Source organism: Camelus ferus, chromosome 23 (assembly GCF_009834535.1).
Source record: "Camelus ferus isolate YT-003-E chromosome 23, BCGSAC_Cfer_1.0, whole genome shotgun sequence".
Taxonomy (NCBI): domain Eukaryota; kingdom Metazoa; phylum Chordata; class Mammalia; order Artiodactyla; family Camelidae; genus Camelus; species Camelus ferus.
The window spans coordinates 28,678,282-28,699,061 of NC_045718.1; the positions used below are offsets into that span (position 1 = coordinate 28,678,282).

Below are 20,780 nucleotides of genomic sequence, written 5' to 3' on the forward strand. Positions count from 1 at the left end.
CTATCACAAATCATACACCCCCAACTATATTCAGCATCTTGTGGTAACCTGTAATGAAAAAGGATATAAAAATGAATATATGGCTATATCTATATGACTGAAACATTATGCTATATACCAGAAACTGGCACATTGTAACTGACTATACTTCAATTAAAAAAGAATTGACTTTGACTTTCAATATCTTAAAAAAAAACTTTTATATATATACATATATATTCTTTTTCAGATTATTTTCCATTTTGGTTTGTTGCAGGATGTTGAGTATGGTTGCCTGTGCTATACAGTAGGTCCTTGTTGTTTATGAAAAATAAAACCCTCTAAAGCCCCCCAAAAGCCAAATTACACACCCAATATCAGGGTTCTGCCTCCACCACTTCTTTGAAACTACACTGACTTAAGCGCTAATTACATTGGTTATGAATTTTTTAAAAATTTAATTGACTTCTCCAGAGGCTTTGGTAACTATTGACTCCTCTGGGTTTTTACTATATAACAAGGCTAATCTTAATTTCAAATTCTTCGGCAACTTACTGTTACCATGAGCAACTATCTCCATATGTTAAGCTTCATTAACTATGCACATTTTTTAGTGAAAAGACAATTGTTTCTTTTTTTAAACTATTTTTTGAAAGCAGAATGAAGAGAGCAGAGGTCTCTGGCTACCTATATGAGGAAGTGTGGGAAAATACATTAAGTCAACATTTTAGTTACCAGTCTGTCAGCTTTTCTGTGAAACCCTTTCTCAATTCATTTACTCTTGACAATAACCTTTTAGACAGATGACACTACTACCCATTTAGAAACCAAGGCCTTAGAAGAATGTACGATGAAATAGATGTTTTAGAAAGAGTAATATCGCAATAATAAACAAGAAGGATTGGAAGATGAGAGAGATGCAGTGAAGAAGCTCCAGGAGAAATTTAGGCGTAAGGTATAGGATTGGGAAAGAAGACTGAATGACATGAGAAAGATTAGGCAGATTATGTAATGGCAGGATAGCAATTACAAGAGGACTGAGAGTTTCCAGCTGGACTGAATTGTAAACCAAGGACAACAGTATGGAAGTTGGGAAGAACTGGTTTGGCTAAGTGTTATTAAGAACACGTCCCTAAAAAGAGTTACTTACTAATAATATGCTTAGGTATTATGAAGTGTTTTAATAGCACAGAAATCTTAACTGAAGAGTTAGATATGGCTCAGCTAAAATCTAGTAGCTTCTTCAGTGAGCTAAGAAAATAAATATTCTTAATTCCACTTAGGTTCATGTAAAAGTCTAACTTTAGGTGAACTTCCTTGGTGGAATAAAAATGCATGAGACTTTTTAATAATACAGATTGAATTATTCACTGAAAGTATACTGACTATATATGACAGAATTTAAAGTGAATAAATTAGGGTCAATTTAATGTTTCATTAGATAGAGACCAAAAAACAAAAAAAAAGCCACAAAATCTTATTACTTAAAATACTTTAATTTCTAAAAAGGTTAAAACCATATTAAAATTTAAATAATTTCATTGTACAGTACTTGATAATACATTTCAACAAACTGAAAATTTAATAATGTATAAACTTTTCTGCCCCCAGAAGGATACAGAAATTAACAGTGAGAGTGGAATATTTAAATTAATACAATGTAAGATATTTGCAAAACGAATTTTTAAAACTAAATTTCATCTGGTAATACTCTACAGCCACCAGTATACTTAGACAGGAATTTAAAACAAAATAAATATGATTTTATCAAATCCACAATTAACTGAAGTTTTCATTTTATTCAGTTTGAACAAAATAGCAACCATTGTTTTATCCAATAATGATATCAACTGCAGAAGAAATGATCTGCCTAGTTGTGCAAAATAAAAAATTTTATTGTCTGTTGAAAGGATGTGAGCTTCTCAAACTCAGTTCTTTTTCATTTGTGTCATAATTTCCAAATAAATAAACAGGTGTTAAAGTCTTGGCAGTCCACTTCCCTATAGGATTACATCTTCCATGAAGTCATCATATAGCCACTTACAGGTATCCTCTTTGGAACACTCTATAGTTTCGAAAAGGCGGTGAAAGTCTTGAGGGTACATATCTATTACTTTTACATTTTTATTTTTTTTAATTTGCTTCAATATATGCAGTGCATCAATTGGACTCAATGAACTGCAAAATAAATACAGAGTAAATTTGCTTAATTCTTTTTCATAACAACTCTTAGTTAATATTGATAGAGATGGCTTCTAAGCCCAATTTAAAATGCTTATCTTACTATATATAATTAATCTTATTTAGTTTAAGAGCTTGTATATAATAGCTTTAACTATGTCTATTCCTAAAGTTTCATGGCTTGTTTGTAATGAAAAGAGCAGATTTAGGCTTTAACACATTCTAATCAATTATTACACAACTTTCTAGTTTAACATTGCCCTTAAAAAAATTCTTCTGCCTACCTCTTTCATCTTTTAGCTCTCTTTGCAAAAGTATTCTCAACTCCATTAAGGTTCATGTAAAAGGTCAGTAAGTACAAACAGCAGAAACTACTGTTTGTTTTCAAAGAGGGAATAATCTTCCACATTTTAATGTCACAATTACTGTGAATAAATTATAAAGCAGAAAACTGCTTTATTATATATTAGCCTGGCAAGAAACTACCAGTGAGCCTCTGACAATTAACAAGTAAACAACTGTACTAAAATATTTTGGTGGAAAATATTTCCAACACTTTTTGATTGTGAATGGAATCCTGGTCACAGGTGTAAACATCCTTTCAATTCACAGGATCGCCAAGGTAATTTCTGACATTTTACACCACAGTTTACCATATTTATTCCTTAATTTCCTATATTCTTGATATTTTCATTCAAAACAGCCCCTACCATGAGGTGACAAGATGAAAAGTAGATTACTTCTACTGGTCTACTGCCACTTTTAACATTTATTTTTACATAAATATTGTTTAATCAATAGCTCTTTCAGAGTTATAAATTAGATACAAAGCAGGTATTAACAGTATAATTTTTATAAAACTTTATATAGAAACATTTGGTCCAGAGCAGGAGGACTAGGGTGGTGTAATGACTGGTGCCTACTTTGGACAGGGAACAGAACCACTGAGGACAGGCAGTGACAAGTGGTAGATGGTGGCCATGCCACCACTAATGTTGACATTCTCTACCTCAGTCAATAGCAAGCAGCTAGTTCTTCATGTAGGCTAATCTTGGGCATATACTCTGACAAAGATCAAACAGCCTGTAGGCATCCCTGGTTGTTTTTCAAAGAAGGAAAACAAAATTAAGCTCAACAGATTATGTAGAAAATATATTTTTCTCAAAATCTGTACCAGTGAGAAGGAAATATTCTGAAGAAATAGATGAGTGAAAACATGATACCTCATTCTGTTAATCAAGATATAAAAGATATAAAAAAAAAAAGCTCTAACACGAAAGTACAGGTCTCACATTAAATTGCTACTTTTATACTTGCTTTTATTTTTTACTTACTGTAAATGGTCTACTAGCTTGGCATTGCGCTTCATAAAACACTGCCTTAACATGTGAAAAAATACGTCATAGTTAAAAGGTGTTAAGTTTCCTGTAAATAAATCTCTGTGAGGAGTCAACTGAATTAAACACATGTTTTGTTCTACTAATTCCTGCAGAGAAAGGAAAATAAATCATGTTAGTCAGAAAATACTGCCAGTGTAAGACATTGTTCATTTATGCATTCGAGCTACCTTTTGGAAGAAACAATCACTAAAGACCCTGAGTGTCCCTGTAGCTGCTTGTGGGATGTGCCAAGAATGCAAGGCCTCAATTGCTCTTTTTATCTGGGCCATTTCTCAAGGTAGTCTGCAGAAGCCACCTTGTGGGATGAGACAATGTCTCTACACAGGACAAAAATCAGGCTTGCTTAATGTTTGCTATAAAAGAGGTGTATTCCCCCAGCTCTGTGCTCCCCAGCTGCAATGCAAACCCACTGAATGCACACCATCCAACTGAGCAGTATCACATTACTCCACAGGACTTAGGGGGCAATAAAGTCGTTTGTCTGATCCAGGAGTCTTTGCCAGCATCCATGAAAGAGTAACAGCTTATTAACTCATAAGCAGGGAAAAATGAAATCTTAAATGTGACACTAACATATACTGAGTCTCTTCTGTATTTGAAGCATAACACCAGATCCAATTGTAAGGATTAAAAAAATTGACTTATAATTATTATTGGATTTTTAAAAAATATGGGGTTAGCAAACTATGGTCCATGGCCTGCCTGTTTTTGTATAGTATGGGGCTAAGAATAGTTTTCACATTTGTAAAGGGTTCTTAAAAGGAAAAAAGAGGGCAAAACCAAAGAATATGTGACAGAGACAGTATGCGGCCTGCAAAATGTAAAATATTTACTACCTGGCTCTTCACACGCAAAGTCTGCTAACCTGCTCTTGTATATAGTATCATACACATTAAAATAAAAACTGTATATGATTTGATGTAATGTTAAGATGTTTTTCTCCCCGAAAATTATTCCTCATAACAGAGGGAGCTTGATGTTTGAGTTCTTAGGAAATCTTACTTATTAGGTAGTAATCCCTTATTTACTTTATATGTACATATTTAAACATAAATATTGTTTGTGGAAGACATGTTGGCTAAAAAGGAAAATTTCACTCAATTCTGGTTTCTAATTTTGAATGCTTGTAGCTGAGGAAATTTGTTAAAAAAAAAAGGCAATGAAATTTAAACATATTTAGCAATTATTAATTAGGGAAGGAAATAACCTCACAACTGAAAGTATTACATGTTGTTGTTAAGTCTTTTGAAGGTGACTTTTAAAAAGCAATTTAGTAAATAGAGTTGGAGTTACAGATACAGATTTATTTGATAAGTAGAAAAGAAAAAAAGTTTCCTGATATTCAATGAACAGTTACCCATAACTTAGGAAAAAAGTTCCAGTAACAGTATAAAAACATGGCTTCAAAAAAGTGGAAACCTCAAACCATCTGGATGGAAATGAACATCATGTGCTTTAAAAAACTATTAAATGTCTCAGCGTGCTTCTGTAACAATTATGAACACACTGATATCAAAGACACACGTGAAATATCCGAATAAAATTCTCTCATGAAACATGATATTTGATTATTTCATTTTCATCTCTAAAAGTTTATGTATTTATGTTGGCCAAAAAACTGTTTCAGCTTTTGACATTTATTGAGAACATGAGAAAGTATCTTATATAAAGGATGGTTCATTTTGGGGACATTTGGATAAGTTCCTAATGGCATCAAGCCAAAATGTATTACTCCTATTTTGTGAGGCTACATAAATTATGTCTATGGACAGTGAAATAGAACTAAAATCACAATGGTCACTGATCACTCTAAAATCGGAATATTTCTAAATTGATCATTTTCTTTTTTTCCTTTAGTGGTAAGAGTGAGGTAAAAACCGAAGTAATCAAATGGGAACTTCAGAGTGAGCGAATATGCTGAGAATAGGGCATCATTAGCATTTACTCCTAAAGTGGGACTTTTGAATTGAGTCCAAAAATTGTTTTTGAAACTTCAGCTACTTTATTACAATTTCACTATAAGTAGCCCTGATATTATCTAAATGGAGGATCACTTTATAACAACATCACTTTGGTTCTTTAGAAAGGGAAGAAATAAATATTAAAGCCTCACCCCTAAGGTAAGAAACGAGATGTATCTGTTAGTGAAATAAACCATTGTAAGTGGTAACAGTAGTATTACATATCTGATTAACAATGCATAAAATTTTGTTTTTAGTTTATCAAATTAGATGAACATTAAAATAATTATATTTTCAAAATGTGAGATATATCTTCATTTCAAAAGAAATAAAAATAGACATCAGATTCTGTGTTTAAGCCTATTACTGTGCTAGCATTCACTGCATTAACACCTGAAAAACATAACTCTCTTCAAAAATAATTTGAATTTATTAAAAGCAGTAAAGTATGTTTAAAAAACATTTCTAGATACTCTAAAATTAAAACTTTAAATAAATATAGAATACCAGATAATCTTATAGAAAACAAAGGATGTTACATTTAGAGGAAAAAAGGGAAAGGTGCTCCTTCATTCTTACCCTATGCTTTTGCTTTTCTAGCTGCCCATTTGTGGTGTACGTCTCAAATGATGACCAAGGCAACTTGAGGGAAGATAAACAAAAGCAAAACGTATCTTTTAGCTCTTTTTAGTCAAAGTGCCCTACGTTATTACTACCTTTAAAAATGTCTTGCCTAAACAACAGAATGAATTAAATTCAAGTCACCAGTGTAACTGAATTTAAGAAAAACAACATTTGAGAGTTATATCATATACATCTCTCTTCTCTCTCCTTGTTTGTTTTACATAAAGACAAGTTAAGTCAAAGGTCTATCCCAATACTGGTAACTCTATTATTGGCTTAGATAAAAGAGAGTTGCTCTTAATATAATTATGCAAATATATTCCTAAGTTACATTTTTAATAACATTTCCATATTAGAGTCACTATCATTTTAGGGGCAATTACATCAATACTGAGGAATTTTTTGCCCTACCTTAGTGGAAAAGCCACTGATATGAATATACTGAGACATGTAACGATAGACAAATGAAGAAACCTGTGTCAATTTTTTAAAAGTATCATTACTTCTCTGTATTTAAGTTTTGTACATACAATTTTGTACATGAAGCAATTTTAAAAGATGAACCAACAAAAAAATTATTCTATACATATATAAATACATATCCACACATTAAATTCCAAAATAATAGCATCTGACACAGACATAAAAGACTAAAACTTTTATTACTAACTGCAGTGGCAATTGAAGAGGAATGAAAAATGCAACTGTTGCCCGTCTGGGAAATTCTCAGAAGTTCCAACAACAGCAGTAGCAGTGTGCAGTGGGCACTGCAGCCCCCCAACGATTAGGGCAAGGCAGTGGGCACAAAGGAGACCACATTCCCATCACCAAACCCACAGGACAGGAAAACCTGCAAGACCTTAGGAACCGAGTTCAACAATGGACCCTCCAGTAAAAATGCTGGATCTAAAAAGACATCTCCTTTCTGGAGGTTAATAAACGGCAAAACTCAACAAATGGCTTTTGAAAACAAATACTGCAGAAAAAACTATCCTGAAAGCTGAAGTCTTCAGAGGGTCTCTATGAAGAAACTAGCCAAAAGCTAGGAGGAGAGAACTGACATGAAAAGCCAACAGAATGAGAGGAGATCAGTGGGGTCAAGAAAGGATTTTAGGGAAATAACTACAGTACAAAGATTACAATATACATACAGTACAGGCAGAAAGCATGGTCAGTGCTCTGAAGGCTAAATGTGAAAGTGTTTTCTGGGAATACAAAAAAAGGATGAGAACATGACAGATACGAAAGACAAGAAACAGAGACCCAACCTAAGAACTTCACATGTTTTGGAAGGAAAAAAAAAATATCGGAACAAAAGGTAGAATCAAATGAGATAACGTTCTAACAACCAAGTATGCACGTTGAAGGTCTTCATGTGCTCCTGGACAAAAGTATGAAGAGACTACATGGAGAAAACACTCCACAAATTTTTTTTTTTAATGGACGTATAGTCAGTTTACAATGTTGTGTCAATTTCTGGTGTAGGGCATAATGTTGCAGTATACCTATATATACATATATTCGTTTTCATATTCTTTTTCACTAGAGGCTACTACAAGATATTGAATATAATTCCCTGTGCTATACAGAAGAAATATGTTGTTTATCAATTTTATATATCATATTTAGTATCTGCAAATCTTGAATTCCCAATTTATCCCTTCCTACCCCTTTTCCCTCCTGGTGATCATAAGTTTGTTTTCTACATCTGTGAGTCTGTTTCTATTTTGTAAATAAGTTCATTTGTGTCTTTTTTTTTTTTTATGATTCTACATATGAGTGATATCATAGGGTATTTTCCTACAAAATTTTAAAATTAAACCAATATGCCCTTGGAAGAACAAGAGCTCATAAAAAATACAACCACATATCTTATAAAAACCACCTGATATATACTCTAGTCTACCAAAATAAAAAAGAGAATGGTAAACAAATAAATAAAGCTAATTACCATGGCCCTCCAAAAGGGAATGGGCAAATTATGCTATGAAAGAAATAAGAATTTATCATTATTTTCCTTATAATCTAGCCCTCTCCTTTCAAAAATGGTAGCCACTAAGTCACATGTGGCTACTGAACACTTGAAACGTGTTTAATCTGAATTGAGATCTTGTAACTATAAAATATAAAATGTATTAATAGTACACAAAAAAGGATGTAAATTATGTAATAACTAATTTTAAAATAGAATACACACTGAAATGACAATATTTTAAATAGAGGTTAAATAAAATATTAAAATTAATTTTACTTCTTTCTTTACTTTTCATAACATGGCTACTAGAAAATGTTAAACTCCGTTATGTGTCTGTTATTATACTTCTATTTGACAACTCCGATCTTGCCTAAGGAAATAAACAGTATAATCTCTACTATATGAAGAAAAAAAACCAGGAAAGATAAAAAACTAAAATTATGTCACAAATGTCAATAGTGACCTCTCAGTGGTAGAATTTTAGTGATGATTTTTAGAAAATTCTTTCTTTCTTTAGCATGTCTCACATTTTTATAATGAGAATATATTATTCTTATAATCAGAGAAAAATATAAATATTTGTAACAAACATTAGGACAAAGTTACCTTGCTCTACTATTTTCAACATTTGGCAAAAATAATAAAATTAATCTTTGATTTTTCTCCATTTTCTGGTCACAGAAATGCAGCCTCCTTGAAAAACAATGAGATTCTCTGTTGAAATTTAAAAGGATTTTACTCACCTTATTCAGAACCTTAATCCCACAAGCTATTTGACAGAGCACACTCAATGCTTGATACAAGTTTGGAGTTCGGGGATTTGCTAGTAGTTTCTAGTAAAAGGAAAACAGAAGTTACATATTATACTTAACTATAATCAACCAATCAAAATCAAGTGTTAGATCTTAATGATATCTAGAAATAGATATCTAGATATAATAGATATCTTAATAGTATCTAGAAATGAAAAAAATTATAATTAAATGCAAAATCTTTACTATAACCATTTGAAAGACAATTAAGTCTTTTTAAACTTTCATACTGAAATATATCATCATGTACACTTAAAATACAATGTATTTGAAACTGATTTCCTTTAACCATATCCCCTATCAGGGCAAATTCTCAGTAAACAAAAAAATGAAACAAAAATATGTAATTATTGTGAAGAAGGGTACGTATTGGAAATATGTATTGGCTGGGCTATTAAATTTTGAATCAAGGATTATTTAGGCTGACACTTGAAGCATCAGAGGTTACCTCATTGAATGAGGGCACTATAGAGAGAGGAAACCACACGCGAAAAGGTCCACGGTAAAAGAAACATTAGAACATTTTCCTAGTAGCAAGATGAAACCTGATGAAGCAGTTACTATTTCTCTTCCTCTCATTCTTTCACGCATGTACAGACTTAAGGTTCTAAGTCCCCTGATCTCTGTCTAAGGAGAGCCACTATTTACTTACCATTTGAATCTGGTGAGGAAATCATCATTTCATTTTTTTGCCCCCCCCATCCCAATCCATAGCTCTCTTATAGACAAATAAGCATCTCCAGTTATACTGGATTAAAAGATTAATAACAAGAAGTATTCTGTGCAGCAAAGAGACATAACTCTCAACACACTATCAAGGATTTCAGGAGGCTATTTGATTTCAGAAAATAAAAAAGTAGAGTCTAAAACCCTATCTCCACTACAGCATTATTCACAATAGCCAAAAAAGGGAAGCAATCTAGGTGTTCATCAATAGATGAATGCAAAAAGATGTGAGAGATACATATATAAAACTCAGCCATAAAAATGAATGAAATATTGTAATTTTCGACAATATGGATGGACCTAGAAAGTATTAAGGGAAATAAAAAGAGAAAGACAAAAACTATATGATTTCACTTGTATGTGGAATCTAAAGAACAAAACAAATGAACAAATATAAAACAGAAACAGAAACATAGATATAGAGAACGAACAGGTGGTTGCTAGAGGTGAGAGGGTGGGGGGATAAGAGAAATAGGTGAAGGAAATTAAGAGGCACAAACTTCCAGTTACAAAGCAGATGCATCATGGGAATGAAATGTAAGTTACGGGGAACATGGTCAATAGCTATTTAATAACTTTGTATGGTGACTAAACTTACCATACTGATCATTTTGTAATGAATAGAAATATCAAATCACTGTGTTACACAGCAGGAACTAACATAGTATTTAGGTCAATTACGCTTCAAAAGAAAACCAAAAACAAACAAGCTCATAGAAAAAGAGATCAGATTTATGGTTACCAGAGACAGGGGGTGCTGGGAGGCGAATTCAATGAAAGTGGTCAAAAGATAAAAACTTTTAGTATCTAACATACGACCTGACTAATATAATTAACATTGTAGTATGTAATATATGAATGTTGTTCAGAGAGTAAATCCTAAATTCTCAACACAAGGAAAGAAAATTTTTTTATGTTGTATTTGTATGAGATGATGGATGTTCACCAAACTTATTATGGTAATCATTTCATGATGTATGTAAGTCAAAACATTATGTTACACCTTAAACTTATATAGTGCTACATGTCAATTATATCTATTGATGGAAATGGATAAAAAGGTGGTGGGGTGGTGTAAATATACAATGGAATATTATTCAGCCTTAAAAAGGAATGACACTCTGACATATGGTACAACTAGGATGAACCCTAAAGACAGTGTGCTAAGTAAAATAAGCCAGACACAAAGTGGAATATGGTATGATTCTATTTATATGAGGTTCTCACAATAGTCAAATTCCTAGACAGAAAGCAAAGCGATGGTTACCAGGGGTTCAGGGAAGAGGGAAATGGGAAATTAGTGTTTAATGGGTACAGAGTTTCAGTATGGAATGATGAAAAAGTTCTGAGACGAGACAGATGGTGCTAATAGTTGTAATACAATGTAAATGTACTTAATGCCACTGAACTGTACACTTAAAAGCAGTTAAAACAGTAAACTTTATACTATATTATGTATATTTTATCTCACCAAAAAACCCTTAAAAAAATAAAACCTAAAGATTGCTGTACAGTCTGTACTCTCAAATGTCTTGAGCCCAAATTAAAATAACAGATTGACTACTCAGAAAAACTGCAGAACTCTTTCAAAATAACAAGTTAATCAGGTACTTATTAATAACCTACCTGGCATTCCTTTTCAGTAATAAACAGATTTAGTTCTATTCGTCCATATTTATATATGGAAGTACAGGAATACAGGTCATGAAAAATTTTCCAAAGTGTATTTCTCTCACTTTTAGTTGGTAAGATTCCAATTACTTTAAAAGGGCTACCTGTTAAGAATATAAGCAAAAATATGTGAATACATTCTTAATACTTTTTCCTATGACCATACTTCACTGAGTCAAACTAAGTTAACAAACTGTATTATTTTATTCCAATTAAAACGAAGCCTTAGCATCTTTCTTTATTCTGGAACTTGGGTTCTACAAAATTGCTCTGATTGTGTCTAGGTGAAGGAAAAACCATATTCAACTTCAGAGCAACTGCTCAGAAACTATATAATTATAAAAATTGACACAAATCTCAAAAAACCTGGTGTACTGCTAGAGGAAGCTGGCAAATTATAAGGTATCTGCTTTACTAAATAACAAAAATCACCTTTTGACCAAGAAAGTGCTTCTATTCCCAAATTCTGAAAAAGCATCTCTGAAGTCATAACAGGAGGAGTTACTATTCCACGACTTCTAGGATCCAGTTTAAAGAAGTCACAGTAGACCACTTCCAGTTTTCCACCCAGATTTTTCCCTAGGGACTAAAGAGAAACAGAGACAACATGTTTAGAAATTTCAGTGCTATGCAGACCTTGTAACAATTCAAAGATCTACTTCAAAAAATAATTCTTATGTTTATTTTACTTTATCTCAATGGCTTCAGTTATTCAGAGCTGTGATCCATGTGCTGGTCAGAGGAAGAAGACGTTTCATAACAGAGAAAAACAATAAAAATATCAAAGTGAAAGATGGATAGATTTAAGAGAGCATTCCTTTTTTTCCAGAACAGTTTAGTCCTTCACCAAATGATCTAAGCTCATTGTGTAGGTCACTCCCCATTTTCCTCTTAATTTTTTACTTTTTTCTAAAGACAGAGGCAACTATAGAAGGAAAGCTCCTTGCCTACAGGAAGATGTCCAGTATACCTCAATCTTTTTATTGTCCTGATATGCTTCCCTTGCAACAGCACTGAAGAACTTAGTAGTGAGAGGAAGTATTAGCTGCAGACCCTACAAACTTAGTAAGAAGTCACAAAAAAAATCAAATAGAAGAGAGCAATGTTTTGATGTGCACACTGAGGTTCTAATGCACAGGAAACACCACTGCTGGTATTTATCAAGGTTTCAATGAATTTGCAAGTTAAAGTTATGGGTTAAAAAACCCAATTTTTCTTAACTATTTGAGTTCAGCCTATAAAAATGATTCTTCTCTAAATCTAGTAAATTTTTTTATTGAAGTATAGTTGATCTACAATGTTGTGTTAGTTTCTGGTATACAGCAAAGTGATTAAGTCTTACATACATATTTATATATACATATTTTTATCATAGATTATTACAAGGTATTGAATATAGTTCCCTGTGCTATACTGTAAGACCCTGTTGTTTGTCTATTTTATACATGATAGCTTATATTTGGGGATTAGTAATACATTTTAATGATTATTTTCAAAGGAACTCTTGAAAAACACTTTGAAAGGAACAGACTGGGGGTGGAAATTATATATTTTTGGTCATGTTAATTCTGAGATGCCTATTAGGTGATCCAAGGGAAGGTGCTAGGTAGGAAGACCTGAATGGTGAGGTCAGTGGAGTGGTTCAGGCTGAAAATATAAATTTGCTGGAGTAAGACACAACTTACCACAAAAGCTGATGCGTCTTCAACTTAACTTATGCAGTTATTTCTGCAGCAACAGTTTACACAATTGAATAAATAAATCATCATTTATTATTATAGAACACAATCTCTAGCAAATTCAGATATGAAAACAAGCTTTTCCTGCTTGAAACATTGTTAATGTGGAGTCCAAGGAATTTTATCAGGGAAATGGAGTAGGGGTGGGGGAGATTCTAAATTTAGATTAAAAACCTAGAGTCCAGCATTATCATTGAAAATCCTTTCAGTTTTTAGGAGCAAAATTGAAAGCCTTAGGTGGCCTAGAAGCAGTGTCTGCTCAAAGCACCACTTTAAGGACTTGATTTAGGGCCACAAAGGTTCTACTTAAATAGTTCTCTATTATTGTGACAAATAGATAAATTCACACAAAACTTTGAACGGCTTTCATTTCATCATAACAATGGTTAACACTGGTTAATATGAGTGAAAGAACATGTACTAAAGGCTGAGCTCCAGTTAGTGCTGAGGGAGGGGAGCACAGGGAGTTAGAAAACACATATGGAAAAGAATGTGTGTGTGTGTGTGTGTGTGCGCGCGCGCGCGTTGTGTATGACGGAATCACTATGCTGTATACCAGGAACTAATACAACATTGTAAATCAACTATACTTCAATTAAAAATAAATAAAGTGTGAGTTTAAAAAAACAAAAGCTTTAACTAGAGCAAGAACTAGTTCTAATCAAAGACTGTAGTCAATGAAGTTTACATTTTGCTTACATTTATAACTTCAGAAACATTTAATGACTGATATTTCTGTAAGAAATACTGTGTGTAAGGAATTCTCTAGTCCCTAACTAGGAGCTAATTCTCTAGCTCCATTTTTTTAAGTTGTATCAATTGTTTTTAAATTAAGACCATTGTTATCTTGATCCTATAGAAAAACAACTATTGTGTTATACGGTAATAAACTGTAAACAGGAGGACATTTTAATGCCATGTTAATAATTTTGTAAACATGTAGATTAAACTTCAAAAGTAGGCCCCTTTCTAAAGATTAAGAGCCATCTTGTTTTTAATTTCCAGGTGGAAATTACAGATAGCTATGTTTACTAAATCACATTTTATGACCCTGAATCTCTGAACAATTTTATGTTCTTTTTCTCTTCTTGTTTTTGGCATTCCAGCAGATTTAACATCAATTACATAACCTGGCTAAAACCTTGAATTTTTTCGTTTGTAGAATAACAACCATCTAATGTACATGGTTTTATTAAAAAACAAAGAGCTGGATTTGGTAGACATTTTCATCATTTTCTGCTATCATCCTGCACCTTCAGATAATACCATTTTATATGGTTTCAGGAGGCTGGCATAGCAAGTGTTAAGTTTCCTGAATTGAATTGAACTGAAAGATTCATAATTAAGGAGGAAGGCAGAGAAAGAGAAAGAGGCTGGCAGTGATGCAAGGAATTTTCATTTTACTGCTATGTAAGTTTATCTGCTATATATGAAACAGAATTTACTGAAAAAATCTATTTCGTGCAAATCAAAACTACGATGAGGTATCACCTCACACCAGTCAGAATGGCCATCATTCAAAAGTCCACAAATGACAAATGCTGGAGAGACTGTGGAGAAAAGGGAACCCTCCTACACTGCTGGTGGGAATGCAATTTGGTGCAGCCACTGTGGAAAACAGTATGGAGATTCCTCAGAAGGCTAGGAATAGACTTACCATATGACCCAGGAATCCCGCTCCTGGGCATATATCCAGAAGGAACCCTACTTCAAAATGACACCTGCACCCCAATGTTCACAGCAGCACAATTTACAATAGCCAAGACATGGAAACAGCCTAAATGTCCATCAACAGATGACTGGATAAAGATGTGGTATATTTATACAATGAAATACTGTTCAGTCATAAAAACCGACAACATAACGCCATTTGCAGCAACATGGATGTTACTGGAGAATGTCATTCTAAATGAAGTAAGCCAGAAAGGGAAAGAAAAATACCATATGAGATCGCTCATATGCGGAATCTAAAACAAAAAACAAAAAACATAAATACAAAACAGAAACAGACTCATAGACATAGAATACAAACTTGTGGTTGCCAAAGGGGCGGGGGGTGGGAAGGGGCAGACTGGGATTTTAAAATGTAGAATAGATAAACAAGACTACTGTGTAGCACAGGGAAATATATACAGGATCTTGTGGTGACTCACAGTGAAAGAGAATGTGACAATGAATGTATGTATGTTCACGTATAACTGAAAAATTGTGCTCTACACTGGAATTTGACACAACATTGTAAAATGACTATAACTCAATAAAAAAAAAGTTTAAAAAAATCCATTTGGATAATGCCTCGACTCTATGCAATTTCATCTGAATATACTACACCTTTCTTGCCTCTGAAACCCTAAGTCCAGAGTTAACATAGTTCCATTAACCGAATCTTAGCCCTCTAATTAGATTCTAGGCTAGCAGAAAGAAGGGGCACAGCATAGCCTACCAGAGATGAGTAAAGAAGCCTAGAGATACTTTAAATATTTCGTTCAAAGTCACCCATCTGCAGCAGAGATAGAACCAGAAAAAAGTCTCTGAATCCAATCTTCTACTCATTCAACATTGATACTTACTATGTTCTAGTCACTGGGGATAACAAGATATTTAAGGCATGACCCCAAAAAGTGATTCTTTAAAAATAAACTGTGTGCATAATTTTACTTTCCTAAACCACTCAAAGATAGCCAACGGAACAATAAATTATTTTTACAAACTAAAAACATACCTCCAATTGTGGAATAAAAGTTTTGTCACTTTCAAGGGCAATCACTTTGGCTCCACTTCCAAGCAATGCTTGCGTCAGGATCCCAGGACCTAGTATATTAAAGAACAAAAAGTTTATTTGCAAAAGAAACAACATAATTTCAATATTAAAAAAATTAGATGTTTTACCTGTATGTATGATCTAATTTTAACCCTCACAACATCCCCAAAATAGATATTACACTCCTTATTTACATATAAGGAAACCAGGAACTAGGTAGTCACTTGACTCCAACATCACAACTGCTAAGTGGTGCTGTTTGGCTTTCAATCCATTCCATCCAAGACTGCAAAACCTGCACTTTTTTTAAAATTGAAGTATAGTCTTTTACAATGTATCATTTTCAGGTGTACAGCATGTTTCAGTCATACATATACATACATAGATTCATTTTCATATTCTTTTTCATTATACGTTACTACAAGATATTGAATGTAATTCCCTATACTATACAGTATAAAATTGTTTATCTTCTGTGCGGAAAATCTGCACTCTTAATCACAATGTTTCACTACCTCTCAAGAAAAAAAAGCAAACAAAATGGTTGCATCTAGCCTACCATTTACTCAGACTATTTCGATACTTTAACATCAAAGATACCGTCAAACCTAAACAGAATTGACTTCTCATGAGAGGAAATAGTGCTTAAAAATTATTTTTCAAAACGTCTATATATTTTGTGTTCCTAGCATCTTGCTACTGTCTATAGAAAACGAACGGAATGGTAAAAGTTCTTTGGGGAAGACGGTGAAATTTAAGAGCATGTTTTATCAAAATATTTTGTAAAGTGCAAAGTGCTACAAAAATATCTTGTGTCATGATTAACGCAGACCATTTAAGTTGCTTAAAGGAAGAGACTATGTTTTAGACAGTTTGCAGAAGTGAACATCCAAGAAAACGCAGTCCACGAGGGACTCACCTGGATTGCACTCCAGGATTAGCTGGGAAGCGTCTCCTTTTCCCTGCAGAATCTGCACCAAGGTCTCAGCCAGTCTCGGACTGGTTATGTACCGCTTGATCTCTGAGCGGCACCTGTACACACGCGAAGACGATTTCCCGAAACCCACATTGGACAAGAGCTGCGGGTGGATGTCAGACAAGCCACGGCGGTTCCCAGCCAGGACGTCCTTCCGCCTCGCGGCTCCGAACCTCAAAATGCAAAAGCGCCCACCGCGAGTCAAGGCTGAGAGCGCGAGCAGCGAAGGAAGCCCCGCCACTGGGACCCACATTCTCACCCTTAAGGCCTGTCTCAAAGTCACTCAGGGTAGTTACATAGTCGACGAACTCGGTACAGGGGAGACCACGTGTAACATCGCCCTACCCCCGGACTAGACCGGCGTAAGTAAACACTCCACACTGCGCGTGCGAACGACCTCTCTGTCTTCCCTTTGCCCTCACTTCCGTTTCCGTGCCGGCGCAGACGCCGGAGGATCGTGAGTGGACGGCCGAGGAGAGAGACGGACCGCCCGGACCATCCGGACCATCCGGGAGGTGTCAGGACTCGTACTCTATGGTCGTCCGCCCTCTGCGCCTCCTCTCTAGCCGCCCGCGCTCTATGCTCCGCGGTCGCGGGCGGCCTGCCGCCTGCCCGCCCGCCGGGAGGGGTGTGCAGAGGGAGGCGGGGCGGGAAGACGAGAGGTGCCTCCTCCACCCGAGCGGCGGGAGACCTGAGGAGGCTCTGTGACAGCTCGTCGGCCGCCATGTCAGCGAGCGAGGCTGGGGAGAGACCCGGCGCCCGGCGGTAGCCCTGCTTTCGTATCCGGTTCCCAGGTGAGGAGAGCAAGAGCGGGACGCGGGAGACCGGCCGGCTCGCGGCCGGGGGGAAGCCTTTGGGATTCCCCTCGCTCCTTCTCCTACGCTGTCCTCCTCAGGCAGCGCCGCCTCTGCGCCCTCGGTGCCGTGTAGCCCCGGTCCTTCACCTCCGCTCTATCCCCGCGCCCTGTTTTCCTCTCTTTTCTCTCGCCTCCGTGGTCTCTTCCTGCGCAGCGCGCCCATATCTCTCTCCCTGGGGCATTCGCGCCAGAAGTCATTTCTCGCCCGGCTGGCCGAGGAGCCTGCGGCTTCCACGGCGCCTCTGTTCCTTTCTGTCCCGCTGCCTGCAGCCCCGTCTCTCCACCCTGGTGGGTGGTTTTTATTTTCCTTCATACCTGTTTTTATCTCCCTCACCACTTTGATTGTCAGGAACCACCTAGTGTCTCCCTTCTGTTCCTCCCGCTGGGCCAGTATTTACCTTCATTTTTATTTTTAATTTGCATGTTTAAAAGATTTAAAGTCACTATTAGAAAGATTAAGATTTAAAAGCGTAAAATTCCTTTCTAAGCTTAAAAGGTTAAGGTCTTAGGATGCTTGTTTTGTTGCCTTTGTAAACTTAGTCAAACACGTACTGTGGAATGCAATTTAAAAGACCAATTCCAAAGACTCTAAAAATAGGATGCTCTGATGGAAATTTTGGCAGTCTTTTTAACTATTGGGCAATGTTAGAAGACTCAATTATTTGAGAGTGATTTCAGGATTTAAGTATTATACTTAGAAAGAACTTTACCAATCACCCTTTCCACAAAGGCAGAAAACTGCAGCCAGTCAACTTCCTATGTTAAAATATGTACAATCCTTTCTGCTTAGTTGACCGGGAGCGTAATTGAGCTTGGCATTTAAATGCACAAGGAAAAGGCTTCTAAGGTATGTATCACCTAGCAAATAGAAGTCTGAAGATTTACTCAACTGATGAATCTCAAATGGATAAAGAATTGACAGCCAAATACGGACTTTTTCGGATAATAAATTTGTTAGGACACCGTAGAAAGTATCTAAGCAACTGTCGTAAAAGCCCTGCGAGCTCTTTGGTCTTAATTTTTTTTAAAATTTTTTTTTAATGCAGTTTCCCCGTTGACAGTTCTCTATAAGTTATTCTTGCATCTAATGAACACCTGGGAGAGCTCCACCCCACCCATCCTTTACTGAGCTGACTCCCTCTCTCTCCTTATAAAAATACTTTTGTAGATTCATAAATACATTGAATTTTTCCCCCAAGAGCCCTGGAGGTCTAAACATTTTTGAAATCAAAGCAGAATGATGTGTTACCATAGAGGAAGAAATGGTTTACTCATAGAGCTGTGTTGTTTTCTCACTTTTAAAATATGTTTTTTTAAATTGTGGTAGAAAATACTTACCTTAAAATAATGCTTATTTCATAATGTTTATGGACCAAAGATAGGCTACTCAGCCCTAGAGATGCTGATGTAGGTTTTAGTTTTGCTTTTGAGTGATATTATTTTCTTTTGATTTTGGAAAAGAGAATTAGGTCATGGTGATTATTTCCCTTCTTATCTTAATGGCTTGTTTGTGATCGAAGGTACTTGAATATAAAAGAGACAAAATCATACATTTTGTTTTTCTGAGGCCCCAGGTGCTAGAAATGAAAGAAATGTCCGTTTCACTTTAACGATGAACCTTGTAATCAGCATTTAGACCTACTTTATTAGAAAAACTTGATTTGTATAGTTCCCTTCTTATTTTCTTAAGAGGTGTAGTTTTTGTATCCTGTGCTGTTTTTGCCTTTTTGAAGTAGTGTGATCTTTCTTTAAACTCATGTCAGAGCAAAGTGATTCTATTGACTATTTTTATACTCATTTAGTTGTTTTTGTTATTATCTCATTTAAATTGGTGGAGAAGCCAAAGTACTGTTTTGTTTTTGTTTTTGTTTTTTCTTCTTTTGGCTTTTATATGGCAGTTGTAATTGGGAAGTGCCAAGTAATAGTTTTTGTTTGCTATCAGAATTAAGGCTGTGTATCTATAGTAGTGCTGTCCAATAGAAATACAGTGCAAGCAAGGCACATGAACAGTTTAAAGTTTTCTAGTCACACTAACAAACTAAAAAAAAAAAAGTGGAATTAATTTTAATATATTTTATTTAATCCTATATATATAATTTTAACATGTAATCAGTTTTAAAAGTTTAATAATGAGATATTTTATATTTTACGTTCTTTCATACTGAATCTGTGAAATTTGATGTGTATTTTACATTTTTCAGTACATTTGAATGCAGACTAGCCACATTTCAAGTGCCAGTAGCTACATATAGCTACTTGATGGCTAAGATCTTACTGGGCAGCATGTACCTATAGGATTACTGTGTGATTCTTAAGATGTCTTTTTTACCCTGAGAGCCTGGGATAAATTCTATGGGGTAAATTTAAAAATCCTTTTCCTAAGGTGCTGGGATATTCAAACTGAGAAGATTCTAGCAGGAAGAAAGTTCCAAAAAGTCTCTTTCTCTTAGTGTTGACAGTGTTAATAACACTGAGGAGGATAAACAGGTACCCAGTGCTTGTTTAGTGAGGGTCATAAGGTGAATTGAGTGCTCAGTCATTTCCTGGGGTGTCATTGTTATAGTTATTTATATCTGCATGTCAACAATGTGTCAAAGCAAAGTATGAGTCTTTGTCTACTGTATCTGTTGATATTAAGTAGGGAGAACTTGAAGACCCACAAGAAAATTGAACTTTATAGCAAACAGGTAGACTACTTGCTAATATAGACTTATTTTCTGTATCAGTTTCAAATGTGGCTCAGAGTTTTGTAAATGTGCTTCTCTGTATGATAGTGTTATCAAAGGAAAAATAAAATCTCTTTAGCAAAATTTAGAAAGGAAGAGGTTATGTTTTTTGCCTCTAAAAAACTGGGAGCCTGAGAAATAGTAACATACACACACATACACACACACACACACACACACATTTGTGTGTGGTGCTTTAGGTAAATTTAAAAGGAAATATGGCAGTTTTTATAGAAAGCTACTGACATATTCCCTAGGGATGGTATTAAGGGTTTTTTTTTTGTTTTTTTTGTTTTTTTTGCAACAGAGGTGGTGATTTGCATGGAACCATCTCTTGTTCAGAGCTGTCACAACTGAAAGATAGCCTTGTTGGAAAGGTAACCCTGCAGCTCA

General features: G+C 35.0%; 2 protein-coding genes across 4 annotated transcripts in view; one reads left to right on the forward strand and one right to left on the reverse strand.

Moving 5' to 3' along the window:
• Positions 1-1,456: 1,456 nt before the first annotated feature.
• TFB2M (transcription factor B2, mitochondrial) lies at positions 1,457-17,206 on the reverse strand. 2 transcript variants are annotated; one of them, XM_006188169.3, is made up of 8 exons: positions 16,749-17,206; positions 15,791-15,879; positions 11,762-11,915; positions 11,285-11,433; positions 8,864-8,953; positions 6,101-6,163; positions 3,495-3,646; positions 1,457-2,157 (listed from the first exon to the last, which is right to left on the reverse strand). In XM_006188169.3, exons 1-8 carry the CDS (start codon positions 17,056-17,058, stop codon positions 1,980-1,982), a joined length of 1,185 nt encoding a protein of 394 aa, XP_006188231.1. In that variant the 5' UTR covers positions 17,059-17,206; the 3' UTR covers positions 1,457-1,979. The 2 variants fall into 2 exon arrangements, with proteins under 2 accessions (XP_006188231.1, XP_014417617.1); XM_014562131.2 differs by lacking the exon at positions 6,101-6,163 and having other exon boundaries at positions 2,000-2,157; positions 3,495-3,539.
• Positions 17,207-17,373: 167 nt separating this feature from the next.
• The window catches only part of CNST (consortin, connexin sorting protein), a 73,152-nt gene continuing 69,745 nt past the window's right edge, over positions 17,374-20,780 (forward strand). For both annotated transcript variants that reach the window (XM_006188108.3, XM_014562129.2), the window contains exon 1: positions 17,374-17,599. The gene's annotated coding sequence lies outside the window, so the exon portion shown is untranslated. The remainder of the gene's footprint in view (positions 17,600-20,780) is intronic.

Excerpts from the sequence above, each read along its gene's own strand:
- TFB2M (XM_006188169.3), bottom strand. The coding sequence starts at position 17,058 with ATGTGGGTCCCAGTGGCGGGGCTTCCTTCGCTGCTCGCGCTCTCAGCC. Across the intron at positions 11,916-15,790 it reads CTTTTATTCCACAATTGGAG|TCCCTAGGGAAAAATCTGGG; the intron begins GTATGTTTTTAG and ends GTTTCTCTTTAG. Across the intron at positions 8,954-11,284 it reads TTACTGAAAAGGAATGCCAG|AAACTACTAGCAAATCCCCG; the intron begins GTAGGTTATTAA and ends TCCTTTTACTAG.